Genomic DNA, 14,224 nt, shown 5'->3' with positions numbered 1-14,224 from the left:
CCACGTCAGGCTCTGTGCTGACAGCTCGGAGCCTGGAGCTTGCTTCAGATTCTGTGCCTCCCTCTTTCTCTGCCCCAACCCACTTGCATTCTGTCTCTGTCTCTTTCAAAAGTAAATAAACATTAAAAAGATTTTTTATGAAAGACTTACATTAGTACCTGTTTTGCTTAGTGAAAGAAATCTGAAGAGGATTTTCATTTTTATGACAAACAGCAAAAAGTGAAAATAGATTTCAGCGTTGGTTTTGCAATGAGACTTTGGAGGGGCAGATGCACCCCAGGCAGTGAGGGCGGCCCTGTCAGTGCTTTCCCCTGGAGCTCCACACAGCGTCTCAGCATCCAGCCTCCCGAGCTCTGGGCTTTATCTCAACTGATTTTGTGCACCTGTTAGCAACATGTGCCTGAAGAATGGTTATTTTGTGGGTCTGGGAATGCTCAAAAAATTTTCATATAAATTAACAGTAATTGTTTCTTTGCTTTATGCCATGTTGGCTTTCAAAAGGTTTCCTAGGAATGTCCTGCTTTTGGAAAAAGCAGACAGCCTGTGTTGCTGTCTAGGACCACCTGGTGTTGATTCTGCCCCTCCTCAGTGTTGCCCATGGACATCCTCTCCTTTCCATCCATTTCTTTTGCTACAGCTCAGGCCCTGACGGCTGAGATGGAAATCTTCTCTTCTAAATGTTGTCCCTGCCCCCGGGCTTACATTTATATAATCCAACCACCACGTTGCTGCTACGGGAACTTCTTAAAATATACTAAGCTCTTTAAAAGCCTCCAGTGACTTCCTTTCTGTAGGAGACAGCCATGGAGCCCTGGAGGTGATGCCCAGGACCCCCCTCAGCCCTGTCTCTCCCTGCCCCAAGCCTCCCGCATGTTGATTCACCTCTTCGTCCTTGACAGTGGCCTCCCCCAACCCAAAGTGACTGCCCAGAGAGGCCAGCATGTTCCTAGACAGCGCACGGCAGCCTATCTAGGGAGCCTGTGTACTCTCCTTTTGGTGGACACCTTATTTCTCCAGTAAATTTCCCTTAGACCCACTTCCATGTGCCTTTCATCCTTCCACCACGCAGTCACGTGCGTGAAGCAGGAGCCATGTACCGTTTATGTTCTATCCCTGGTGCCCACATAGAACCCGGCACTCAGTACTCACGTAGTAAACGCATGTGGAGCTGGACCAGATTAACTCAAGGAAGGAGAGACCGAGTAAGGCTGGCCAAATTGGGACTACTGCCTTCAGGAGGTGGTCCTTGGCCTGAAAACTCAAAGTTCCTTAGTGTGTCCAGGGCTTGAGGAGCTTAAACTTAACACTCGTGGAACATGTCTGGAGTCAGTTACGTGATACAGTTGTAAGGTTCAATATGGCACCTTTATTACCAATACAGGCTTGGAGAATGATGCTTGGGTATCACATCGAGTTCCTGAGACTCACCCCACATCCAGTCGCAGGCTGCCCAGGGTGACTGCAGGTCCCTCACAGGTACAAAGGAGCACAGAAGGAGGGGCAGCTATCAACAAGATGGCAGGGGAGGGGCCACCAGACACGCCCTCATCTGATTTCCTGTTTCTGCTGAATTCATGACCTCTGCTCAGATTCCACCCCAGTGTCTGCCCTCTTCTCTTTACTACCATCGAACAGTTGGACACGACCCTTTTCCCAAAGTCCCACGGACAACACACATGATTGAACTGGCCTTTCCTGGGTTTGAGGTTAAGATGTTGCATTATAACACAGCTCGACCAGCAACAGGAAATATACCATAAGATGGACCCACTCTGGCCTGCTGTGTGTTTCATACGTCCTGTGAGGGAAGAGAAGCCTTCACATTTTAAAATGGTTGAAGAAATCAAAGGAAGAATTAGGGGCGCCTGGGTGGCTCAGTCGGTTGAGCATCCGACTTCAGCTCAGGTCATGATCTCACAGTCTGTGAGTTCGAGCCCCGTGTTGGGCTCTGTGCTGACAGCTCAGAGCCTGGAGCCTGCTTCAGATTCTGTGTCTCCCTCTCACTCTGCCCCTCCCCTGCTCATGCTCTATCTCTCTCTTTCTCAAAAATAAACAAAAACATTAAAAAAATTAAAAAAAAAAGGAAGAATTATGTTTCATGGCCACATAGGAAAGTTACATGACATTCAGATGTCCCTGTTCATTAAGTTTTATAGGAATGTAGCCTCGCATTGCCTGTGGCGGCCAGGGCAGAGCTGAGCAGACTATAAACCATTTTTAAGCCTAAAATATTCACTATCTGGCCCTGCCAACCCCTGCTTTAAGACATTACAGTTCCTTCATTTCCCCGTCACTGGAATTTCTCAGCGACTGCTTTTCCTAAGGCTCAGCCCCACCCCGCTGTGGTGACCCCTTTTCTCTCCTTCATCATGCCAGACCCCTCTTGTGCATTCCGTCCCGGACCTCTTCTTGCCTTGGAAAGTCCCCCCAAGTCCCCTCAACAACCTCATCATCCTCTCTCGAAGGTGTGGGGATGGGGATGGGCGTCTTTTATGACCAACTCCAATGAAATCAGAGCATGTTTCTGAATAAAATAGAGAATTCTGCCACCGGCTTTTAATGTAACACGTGTCTCCCCTCGACAGCATCGTTGCACAAAATAGGGCCCAGAGGTAGGACATCCGCACAGCTTCACAGTCCACCACCTTCCTTCCTGCAGACATCCTGTGACGGTTAGTTTCTCATCCTTTTTGTTCTTACTGCTACAATTTTTAACAAAAACAAAAAAAATTTTTTCCTTTGGATTTTATTTACCTAAAAGCACTTGAAAAAAAAAAAAAAAAGAAAAGGTGGCATGTCTAATGCAAGGAGGAGAAACTGAAGTGAAATTATGTAAAAAAGCATATAAAGAATCTGACACAGACAGAGACGGGGACTCAAAAAATAATATAGCTGACTGCAGAAGTCATCTGAAAACGCTCAGTGTGCATGAGTAATACACAAGTTAATTAAAACGGCAAGAAAAATCAGAAAGCATATAACAAGGAAGGCAGATATCCCAGGGTTAGAAAACACCCAGTTTTTGACTCTGAGGAGCACCCTGGAGGCCCAGTTACTGCCTCTCTCTTTCAGGGCTCGCTGTTGCTTTCCCACATACTCCTGCACCTTGGTCAGGAAGCGCCTGTGCTCTTCCCCGTGGGCACTGCCCCCGTCTTGCAGCAGCATCTGGGCTTCAAAGAAGAGGCTGTTGGTGTGGAAGGCGCCCTGGTTCTCCCTCTCCAGCCTCTCGACCACGGCCATCAGCTGGGCCCGCTGCTCCCCCTGCTCCTCCCCGGTGGCCTTGTTGTTGAAGGCACAGTACCTCTTGCTGCACTCCTGGACCACGCTCCTCAGGCTATGGTTGTCCGTGTTTGCGACGTAATTGTCCAAGGACTCGCCCATCAAGTCCTCCTTGTGGGTGAAGAGGACCACCATGTATTTCATGGCTTCTTCCCCGAAGATCTCCATCACCCTCCTCACCGCCACCGTGTCCTGGGCGGTGAAGCGCCCCAGCTGGGTCACCAGCAGCAGCACGTGGGGCCCCGGGGCAGAGAGCAGGTAGCAATCCCCGATGTCCTTGTACGTGTCCTGGGTCTGAGCCCCTGCCTCGAAGATGGGGGGTGTGTCAACCACCAGGATGTTCCTTCCATCCCAGGTCCCTGTCTCTGCCTGGCACTTTCTGGTCACAGGCTGGCTTCTCAGCTTGGACTCGAACACTGGCTGGCAGAGGATGCTGTTCCCTGTGGCACTCTTCCCGCTGCCTGTCTTGCCCACCAGGATGATCCTCAGTGAGGACGATGTTGCAAACCAGTTATCTTCCCCTCTGCCTATAAAAAAACCAATTTGTGTGTGTCTTACTAAGTTAGCGATTAAGATTTCCAGGGCAGGGACCTTCATGGAATCGCATGAAAACTCGTGGACCTTCCTGTGGCCAAAACAGTCACATCTAAATACATATGAAAGTTCGTATCCTTTTTTTTAAATATACTTTTTTTAACGTTTATTTATTTTTGAGACAGAGAGAGACAGAGCATGAACAGGGGAGGGTCAGAGAGAGAGGGAGACACAGAATCTGAAACAGGCTCCAGGCTCTGAGCTGTCAGCACAGAGCCCAACACGGGGCTTGAACCCACGGACCGTGAGATCATGACCTGAGCTGAAGTCGGACGCTTAACTGACAAGCCACCCAGGCGCCCCGAAAGTTCGTATCCTTTAGGATGTTCTTGGATCATAGAAAGCCTATGTTAGAAATTAGAAGCTTGGACCCACAGCCAAGGGAGGGACCGCTCCACTGAGAAGAATGCTCTAAGCACTTCATCTACAGCAGGGAAAATACAGCTTTTTTTTAAAGGAATGTGATCCCAGGGCTTTTCCATAGATGGTGCTTTGGTCAATTTCATGCTAGATAAATGTGAGATTAGAAGGAGGCAGAGGATGAGAAGCCACGAATGAGAAAACATTATCACCTCTTTTCCACCCACAAATCCCCAGGCTCAATGCACACATAGGAACCTCAGGCGTAAAGTGCATCTCAGCTGTCAGAGCTTCGGTGACCTCCTGCCAAGGACTAGCTGAATGTCCCTGGATGTCTGCTCTGTGGGTGGGCAGTTGGAGGCTTGAAACTGAGATGACAGAAGGTCGTTAACGTCAAGGACAAAGTCTGGGAGATGCCCCTGGATGGGAGGCTGAAGAAAAGTGGAAGAAAGGACATTAGAAGCACATGTGTTGGAGATATCTGGCTGAGTGAACTACACAGGAAACTGGCTGAGTGAACTGCACAGGGAGGTGTTGGAGGTGGGGTGACACGAGCCAAGAGCTAAAATCTTCAAGGGTTGGAGGGGGGTGAGAACCCGAGGACTTTTTAGAGTCTTTATGAGTTCAAATGAATTAAGGCCATTTCAGGCTCCTAAAATCTGTTATTTGATTCCTTCTACTCAGTGTTGGTTCCTCCTCTCCTGAAGCATTTGGAGCATGCAGGGTTACTAAATCTCTACGGGAACTCTTCCTCTTTCCAGTTGGGAGCAGACAAGGAAAGAGAAATCGTTTTCACAGCCTGGTTCCAAATCCTCCAAACCCTGACGTGAAGTTTCACCTCCACATTTCCCACCAATCATGTGCAGGCGAGAGTGTGCTGGGCATGATGATGACAGGGAAGGGGAAGAACAGGTGACAGTTGTCTCTTTCTTCTTCAGCTTATTTTTTTTTATGTTTACTTATTTTGTGAGAGGAAGAAAGCGCGAGCAAGGGAGGGGCAGAGAGAGAGAGAATCCCAAGCAGCCTCCGCTCTGTCAGTACAGAGCCTGTGGCAGGGCTGGATCTCACAAACCATGAGATCATGACCTGAGCCGAAGTCAAGAGTTGAATGCTTACCTGACTGAGCCACCCAGGTGCTTCTTTATGTGTATTGTCTTTGGTGATATGTTTCTTCATATCACCCATTTTTAATTTATTATTTATTTCATTTTTGATGTCTTAGTATTAAGTTTGAAGATTTCTTTTTTTTTTTAAATGTCTATTTATTTTTGAGACAGAGAGAGACAGAGCATGAACAGGGGAGGGTCAGAGAGAGAGGGAGACACAGAATCTGAAACAGGCTCCAAGCTCCGAGCCATCATCACAGAGCCCGACGCGGGGCTCGAACTCACGGACCGCGAGATCATGACCTGGGCTGAAGTCGGACGCTCAACCGACTGAGCCACCCAGGCGCCCCATGAAGATTTCTTTTTTGAATATACCATAATTAGGTATGGATTTTTCCAATATTTTCTCCCAGTCTGTAGCTTATATTTTTTCATTCTCTGGACAGTGTGTTGCACCAAAGAGTGCCACCCAGGCACCTTCTCAGTTCAAAGTAACTGGGTTTCTGTCCCCGTGTTTGAGGTGAGAGTCGGTGGAGACAGAACAGTGATGCTCCTGGGTGCCTGGAGCTCCTGCAAACACCAAGGCTTTCTTACCTTCAGTCATGGTTCCATATCTGCTTCTCTGAAGCCCTTCCATTCTCTTCTGGAATAAAAAACAGGAAAGGAATGAAAGCAAGTGTCCATATGGGAGTTGCTAAGGCCTGAGAACACTTTCAATTCAGACAACTAAGAATAATTATCCTAGGATGAGCCATTTCCATTGCTAATTTTCTAACTCATATTATACTTCCAAACATCTATGAATAACTTTATGCAAGCCAGGCAAAGTTAAGTTAGGTTATGTTAACGCAATGCACTGTTGCTTTTTTTTTTTTTTAACTTATAGGAAATTAGGAAAGATTTTTAAAATGGAATCAGTTGGTTTTTCTTTCTCCAACTTGAAAAGGCATGAAATGAAGAAAGCATTCTTCTATGGAACCAGGAGTGGGGCATTATTATTAGTTGGAATCAAAGTAGGCAAACTTGCTAGGATACAGAGAAAAAAAACAACAACCCTGCCTTTGTGTAAATAACACTGATTTGTTTGAAGTACTGAGAGTTTTTGCTCCCAGAAACTGTGTCAGATACTCCATTGGCAAAGAGGAAAGCACAATGTTCCTTCCAGTGGGAGAGCGGGATGGGAACAAGGTTACCTTCAGGCACTGACAGCAGAGGAAGTAGTTGTAGAGGGCTGAGCCCCAGCACCTTCCTTACCACCCCATCCCCCACCTTGCCCCACGCCAGGGAGTTTGGTGGAGAGAAGGTGGTGCCATGACTGAAGGGACAGAATCAACATTCAGGACAAATTCAAGATAAACTCATTGCCTGCTCAGATCTTAATCCAACTTCTTTCCTGGTGGGTTCTGAGGTCCTGGTCCCCAGATAATCTCCATTTTTGTATCTCAGCGGATTTAATCAGAAATCGGCACCAGGATTGGCATAAATGTTTCCTTCAAATGAGGCAGATTATTGGGTCATTCTTCTTGGTATTAGGAAAGGTAAGTAAGCATTAGATAAGGCAGGCACGAGACATGCAATATAATGAAGATGAACTCTGAGGTTCTTTGTCTTTATCCAGGTTTAAAGATTATGCGGTTTTGAAACACATTTTTTAAGTGGAGAAATGCATGAAGTAGCTACCATTTGCAATGAACAAATGTAAATATTTGGGCATTTTTACTGGAGCTATGTCTTTATCCAGGTTTAAAGATTATGCGGTTTTGAAACACATTTTTTAAGTGGAGAAATGCATGAAGTAGCTACCATTTGCAATGAACAAATGTAAATATTTGGGCATTTTTACTGGAGCTATTCTGTTTGAAAAGTCAAACATTACACATGTAGTTTCATTAACATTGTTTGGCTCCCCAGTCTTATTGCCCCTCCCTCTGTCCTCTGAAAGACAATATTCTGAGGATTTTGTGGATCATTCTCGTTTGCCTATTTATACTTCTGCATACACATGTCTCTATAGATAATGTATAGTACTGGTTTTGTATTTTAAGCTTTTTATGTAGATGACCTTGTTTATGGAAGATTTTATCAATTATCAACAAACTTTGAGCTGTTTCAAGCTATGTGCTTGTACCATCAACAATGCTGCAAAAGAATCCCCATGTATGTCCTCTTGTGCACACGTGCAGCAATTTACCTGGGATAAACAGCTGCCATCTGACTAGGTATTGCTAATTATGCCCCCAGGATGGTTGTGCTAACTCACATTGGCACAAGCCACGTATGAGAATTCCCAAACCTTCACTGGCATTTGGTGATATTAGACTTAATTTTTTGTCGCTCTTCTGGGCATAAATAAGGATATCTTAATTGGTTTAAACTCGAATTTTACTAATTGCCATAGAATCAAAAGTGTTTTTCATAGCTCATTGGCTATTCAGGTGGCTTCTGTCATATGGAAATAACTTCTGCATGCTTTTCTACTCATGCAGTGGATGTGTTTTTTTTGTTTGTTTTTGGTTTTGTTTTGTTTTGTTTTGTTTGGCCCTCCTTAGGGGAAACCATCCTCTTCCACATTATCAGAATATATTAAGACAATTTCCTGCTTTTCCCTTCTTCCTTTCCTTCTCTTTCCTTTTCCTCCCCTCCCTTCTTTAAGCCCAGAGAAGACCATTTGCCTCACCATCTTTCACATGCTGTCCTTTGCTTTTAGTAAATTATATTACAGCTTTTGCTAAAACTCCTCAAGTTCTCTGACATCTTTCGTATTTTTAGATGACATTTTCTGAGGTTTGGGAACCTCATAAAACATGCTGGAATCAATCTACTGATTCGGTAAAGACGATGATGATAGGGGTGAGGATGTTGATGATGGGTTTCATCATTGTGAACATCCTCTGTGCAGCCATCTATAACCTTCAGAATTCTTTCATGTCCACGATTCTAACTGTTCTTCTAAGTTCCCTGTGATGTGAGGGGTGCCTGGGTGGCTGTCGGTTACATGTCCAACTGTTGATATCAGCTCAGATTGTGATCTCACGGTGGTGGGATTGAGCCCGTCAGGCTCCATGCTGAGCATGGAGTCTGCTTGGGATTCTCTCTCTGTCTCTCTCTCTCTCTGCCCCTCCCTCCCTCCCTCTCTCTCTCTTTCTCTCTCAAAATAAAAACAAAAAAATAAAGAAATAAATTCCCTGTGATGTGATCAAATAGTCTTGAAATTTCTATTAAAATATTAGGAAATTGAGCATCAGATGACTTGCCCAAGGTCACCCAACTGCCATGGAGCTAAGCTATATAAAAAAGGCCCCTTTTGCTTGCATATCCTCCTTGATTCCACAGGGGGTAAAAGAGATTATTCCAAACAAGTCCACCATCATCTTGGAACACTGCATACAATGTTAGCATCCCACAGTCAGAACATCAACTGGTGTTGACAGGCTGGATGTCTGCCTTAGAATCAACATGGAGAATTGTATTGTAAAATCTTTAAAATTTTTCTTTTACATTTATTTATTTTTGAGAGACAGCATGAGACACTATGTGAGTTGGGGAGGGGCAGAGAGAGGAGACACAAAATCCAAAGCAGGATCCAGACTCTGAGCTGTCAGCACAGAGTCCGACTCGGGGCTTGAACCCACGGACCTCAAGATCATGACCTGAGCTGAAGTTGGATGCTTAACTGACTGAGCCACCCAGGCGCCCCTATTGCAAAATCTTGAGCGCATGTTCTTAAAAAAAAAAAAAAAAAAAAAAAAATATATATATATATATATATATATATATATATATATATGTTCAAAAAAATTTGCAGGAGGCAGGAGTTGCTCTGAATTGAAGTAGTTTCGTTTAAAATAATCTGGTGTTTTTGCTTGACTTGATTAAGTGTGACCCAAATGGTGCAGTGTGGCTGTCTCAAAAGGCCAATCAACTCAGGTTACATTAGTGGAAATGCAGTATAGTGGTTCTTCTGAACTATCTTCTGAGTGGGTCAGGCTGCGGGGGGAGACATACCTCCCCCTGAGGGATGGATTTTTAGGCAGATATTAACAAATAAGAAAGGGTCCAGAGGCAAGTCTGAAGGATATTGACAGAAATGTTAAAATGAGTCACAGACAAAATATTAACAGGATGGAATAAAGCCTCGGAAAAGGCTGGGGAAGCACTGAATACCTGAAAGAATGTGGTATGTGTCAACCTCAGCATAGGCAAAAGTGAGTGATTTGGGAACTAAGGCAGATTTCTTCTCCAAAAGGAAAATTCTGCTAACCTTCTCCAAAATGGGACGAGGTATCATGAGAGAGTGGCAGGCAGCATGTAAGCAGAAATGACAGAATCAGACTGGGATGGTAGGAGGATCTAGCCTAGGTAGGAATTGAAAGCAAACATAATGTACATTCTGATTTTAAAATTGTATGAGCCTGATTTTATCATGATGCTACTTCATTTTATCAAACCATGAGAAAGCAGGCTCTCTAATGCTGTTCTGGGAAAGATAAAAAATATTTCTTGCCTAGTTCACAAATATCTCCTTCACTCATCTGCCCAGTCCCTTTATTTCCTGGTTTGGCTCACTTGTTCTGTACTTCTGTCACTGTGAGGTTGTGACACAACTCCCACCAAGGGTTAGCAGACAAAAGGATTGTTCCCATATGCCCTGAGCATAGTATGTTTGCCCTAGAATAGAGTCCTACCTATATTGTGTCATACAAAAGATGGGGGGGGGGGTATTTGGGGGAGAATGGAATGGCTTCTGATCAAAGTCATGGGACAATGTCCCCTGAGGGGTCTTTTTGGAACACCTGGCCCATGGGACTGGTGTGCGTGGGGGTGAGGGAATAATAATCCCACATTTGCCCTTTGCAACGCTAGGAATGCGTCCTCTTCTCCCAGACCTTTCTGGGCCTTGGCACAAGTCAGGGATTGAGGGTGGTGGGGAGGTTAAGGGATTGAAACTGGACGTGTGTCCCTACCTGGCTAGGGTACCTGGGGCGTTTGAGTTTTCTCATCTGTCAAAGGGGAGGACAATAGTCCTGCTTTAAGAAACCCTGCGAGGCTCACGAGGATCACAAGGGCCAGGAAGTGGACAACTGGCCTGTGGCGCCATGAAATGTGCTGGGTTGTGAGCGCAGGCTGAGTGGTTCCAAGCCTGTTTCCAGCCACCCCGAATCCCCTGAGCCCGTAACTCCCACCATCACCATCCCGGTTCACTGAGGGGCGAACCCACAAGTCCTGCACTCTGGGTGAGATCACACCAGAACTGGGTGGGACTAAACCTTGGGCCCTCAGACCCCCTAAAGACTTTGGGACCGTCCCCTTACCAGGAGCGGCGCTGCGGGCTGCGTGCTCGACGTGGCTCTCGCGGTGGCGGGGACGCGGCAGCAGGAGGCTCTCGGGGGCCCGTGGCTCTCGGGCGGCTTTCGGGGCGGCTCTCGGGCGGCTTTCGGGGCGTCTCTCCGGGCGGCGGGGACGCGGGTGGCTCCCGGGGATGGGGGGTGGGGTGAGGGCGGGGACGTGGGCGGCTCTCAGGGCGATGAGGGCGCAGCAGGAAGCGGGGCGGGTGCATTTAGGGAGGAACCGCGGGGGAGGCCGCGGGCTCCAGGGCTCGGCCTTGGCTCCAGAAGGCAAAGGGGATCAGGGAGCCTGGCCCCCGCCGGCCCAGACAGGGACGGTCCCTTGGGGTCCGCAGCACCTGGAGAGCGGCGAGCGAGTGGGTGGCCGTGTGGCTTCCATAAAGGGACAATTCCTGTTTGAGCCTGCTGGGGTCGCCATGCCTCCTCCCATTGCCTTCCCCACCCAATATTATTTTATTTTATTTTATTTTATTTTATTTTACTATTTTATTTTATTTTATTTCATTTCATTTCACTTCACTTTATTTTATTTTATAATATGAAATTTATTGTCAAATTGGTTTCCATACAACACCCAGTGCTCACCCCAACAGGTGCCTTCCTCAATGCCCATCACCCACCCTCCCCTTCCTCCCACCCCCCATCAACCCTCAGTTTGTTCTGTTTTTAAGAGTCTCTTATGGTTTGGCTCCCTCCCTCTCCAGGTTTTTTTTTTGTTTTTTCCTTCCCCTCCTCCATGGTCTTCTGTTAAGTTTCTCAGGATCCACATAGGAGTGAAAACATATGGTATCTGTCTTTGTATGACTTATTTCACTTAGCATAACACTCTCCAGTTCCATCCGCGTTGCTACAAAAGGCCATATTTCATTCTTTCTCATTGCCAAGTAGTGTTCCATTGTGTATATAAGCCACAATTTCTTTATCCATTCATCAGCTGATGGACATTTAGGCTCTTTCCATAATTTGGCTATTGTTGAAAGTGCTGCTATAAACATTGGGGTACAAGTGCTCCTATGTATCGGCACTCCTGTACCCTTTGGGTAAATTCCTAGCAGTGCTATTGCTGGGTCATAGGGTAGTTCTATTTTTAATTTTTTGAGGAACCTCCACAGTTTTCCGGAGCAGCTGCACCAGTTTGCATTCCCACCAACAGTGCAAGAGGGTTCCTGTTTCTCCACATCCTCTTCAGCATCTATAGTCTCCTGATTTGTTCATTTTAGCCACTCTGACCGGCGTGAGGTCGTATCTCAGTGTGGTTTTGATCTGTATTTCCCTGATGAGGAGCAACGTTGAGCATGTTTTCATGTGTCTGTTGACCATCAGGATGTCTTGGGACCTCATGAAGATAAAAAGCTTCTGCACTGCAAAGGAAACAATCAACAAAACTAAAAGGCAACCGACAGACTGGGAAAATATATTTGCAAATGACATGTCAGACAAAAGGCTAGTATCCAAAATCTATAAAGAACTCACCAAACTCCACACCTGAAAAACAAATAATCCAGTAAAGAAATGGGCAGAAAACATGAATAGACACTTCTCTAAAGAAGACATCCTCCCATTTCCTTTTTAGGACTTGTTAGAATAAATGGAATTTGGAGGTAGAGGCTCTGAAGACTGTGGAGGACCCCCAGGTTAAGAAACACCTCCAGTGACCCAGGAAGGGCCCAGTGGGGCATTCCCCTCAGCACCGATGGTACCCAGACTCCTGTTTCTAGAATGCTTCTGCTTATCAGGGACGGAAAGGCTGTGCTGGTCCACAGAGGGGCTGAAAGAACAACTCTAAGGACGTGATTTCAAGGGCTTTCCAGACCCCGCGTGCTGGCTACCCCTTGCCTGTCCTCTGACAAGCCAGTCTTAAGGGGCTTAATGGGGTTTGGCGCTTACGTGCCCATTGATTCCTGGGGCAGGTTTGGGAGGCTGTGGCTCTTCTATTTGTCAACTGATTGCACATTTCAGACTAGAGTAATGAATATAAAACAATTACTTTGCATTTGGTTCTCTTGCCTCAGGAAACTATTGGGGCTATATCAAAATAAAAAGCTTCTGTACAGCAAAGAAAACAATCAACAAAACTAAAAGACAGCCTAGTGAATGGAAGAAGATATTTGCAAATGACATATCTGATAAAGGGTTAGTATCCAAAATACATAAAGAACTTATATGGCTCAACAACAAAACCCAAATAACACAGTGAAGAAATGGGCAGAAGACAGGAGCAGACATTTCTCCAAAGAAGACATCCAGATGGCCAACAGACACATGAAAAGATGCTCAACATTACTCATCATCAGGGAAATGGAAATCAAAACCACACTGAGATATTACCTCACACCCGTCCGAATGGCTAAAGGAAAAAACTCAAGGAGCAGGGTGCCTGGGTGGCTCAGTCCGCTAAGCATTCGACTTTGGCTCAGGTCATCATCTCACGGTTTGTGAGTTTGAGCCCCACATAGGGCTCTGTGCTGACAGCTCAGAGCCTGGAGCCTGCTTCAGATTCTGTGTCTTGCTCTCTCTCTGCCCTTCTCCCGCTGATGCTCTGTCTCTCTCAAAAATAAATAAACATTAAAAAAACCCTCAAGAATCAACAAGTGTTGGTGAGGTTGTGGAACAAAAGGGAAACCCTTGTGCGCTACTGGTGGGAATGCAAACTGGTGCAGCCACTGTGGAAAACAGTATGGAGGTTCCTCAAGAAATTAACACTAGAACTACCCCATGATCTGGTAATTGCACTACTGAGTATTTACCCCCCAAATTACAAAAAAACACTAATTCCAAGGGATACTTGCATCCTTATGTTTATTGCAGCATTATTTACAATAACCAAACTATGAAAGCAACCTATGTGTCCATCAATAGATGAATGCATAAAGACGATGTGGTGTATATATACAATGGAATACTACTCAGCCATAAAAAGAACAAAATTTTGCTATTTGCAACATGGATGGCTTTAGGGTGTATAACAGTAAGTGAAGTCAGAGAAAGACAAATAACATGATTTCACTCATATGTGGAATTTAAGAAAGAAAACAAACGAACAAAGAAAAAGAGACAACCCAAGAAACAGACTCTTAACTATAGAGAACACACTGGTGGTTTAGTAGAGGGGAAGTGGGGGGAATGGGTGAAATAGGTGATGGGGATTAAGAGTACACTTATCATGATGAGCATTGAGTGATATATGGAATTGTTGAATTGCTGTATATACACCTGAAACTAACACAACACTGTATATTAACTATACTGAAATTAAAATCAACCAATCAATCAAAAACAATTATGTTGCAAAGAAAGATCAGAGCATGATACATGTTTAAGCAGAGCCCAGTCTTATCCTAGAGAATCTCCAGATTCCTTTCTGCTCATATTTGAAGTTAGGCTTAGCGTCACCTAATAATCATTGCCTGAGATTTGGGGGGGAATATAGTTTGAAAGAATCTCTTGCTAATTCAGAAAACCTCTCCATCAAAAGAGAAGAGAAAGAAAACAGTTTTATCTTGGAACAGGCATTAAACCAGAAGGTGATGTGCATCACAG

The 14,224-nt window shown here is 45.4% G+C and overlaps 1 protein-coding gene across 2 annotated transcripts; it reads right to left on the bottom strand.

Annotated features, from left to right (window-relative positions):
* Positions 1-2,019: 2,019 nt before the first annotated feature.
* Positions 2,020-10,775, bottom strand: GIMAP5 (GTPase, IMAP family member 5). Of its 2 annotated transcripts, none has more exons than XM_042927056.1 (3): positions 10,652-10,775; positions 5,934-5,982; positions 2,020-3,806 (listed from the first exon to the last, which is right to left on the bottom strand). In XM_042927056.1, the coding sequence occupies exons 2-3, from the start codon at positions 5,974-5,976 to the stop codon at positions 2,920-2,922; spliced, it is 930 nt and encodes a 309-aa protein (XP_042782990.1). In that variant the 5' UTR covers positions 5,977-5,982; positions 10,652-10,775; the 3' UTR covers positions 2,020-2,919. The 2 variants fall into 2 exon arrangements, with proteins under 2 accessions (XP_042782990.1, XP_042782989.1); XM_042927055.1 differs by having other exon boundaries at positions 5,934-5,979; positions 10,652-10,713.
* Between the last annotated feature and the right edge of the window lie 3,449 nt (positions 10,776-14,224).

This window comes from Panthera leo, chromosome A2 (assembly GCF_018350215.1).
Source record: "Panthera leo isolate Ple1 chromosome A2, P.leo_Ple1_pat1.1, whole genome shotgun sequence".
Taxonomy (NCBI): domain Eukaryota; kingdom Metazoa; phylum Chordata; class Mammalia; order Carnivora; family Felidae; genus Panthera; species Panthera leo.
This window is presented reverse-complemented; position numbering and strand designations above follow the sequence as displayed.

Excerpts from the sequence above, each read along its gene's own strand:
- GIMAP5 (XM_042927056.1), bottom strand. The coding sequence starts at position 5,976 with ATGGAAGGGCTTCAGAGAAGCAGATATGGAACCATGACTGAAG. Across the intron at positions 3,807-5,933 it reads ATATGGAACCATGACTGAAG|GCAGAGGGGAAGATAACTGG; the intron begins GTAAGAAAGCCT and ends GTTTTTTTATAG.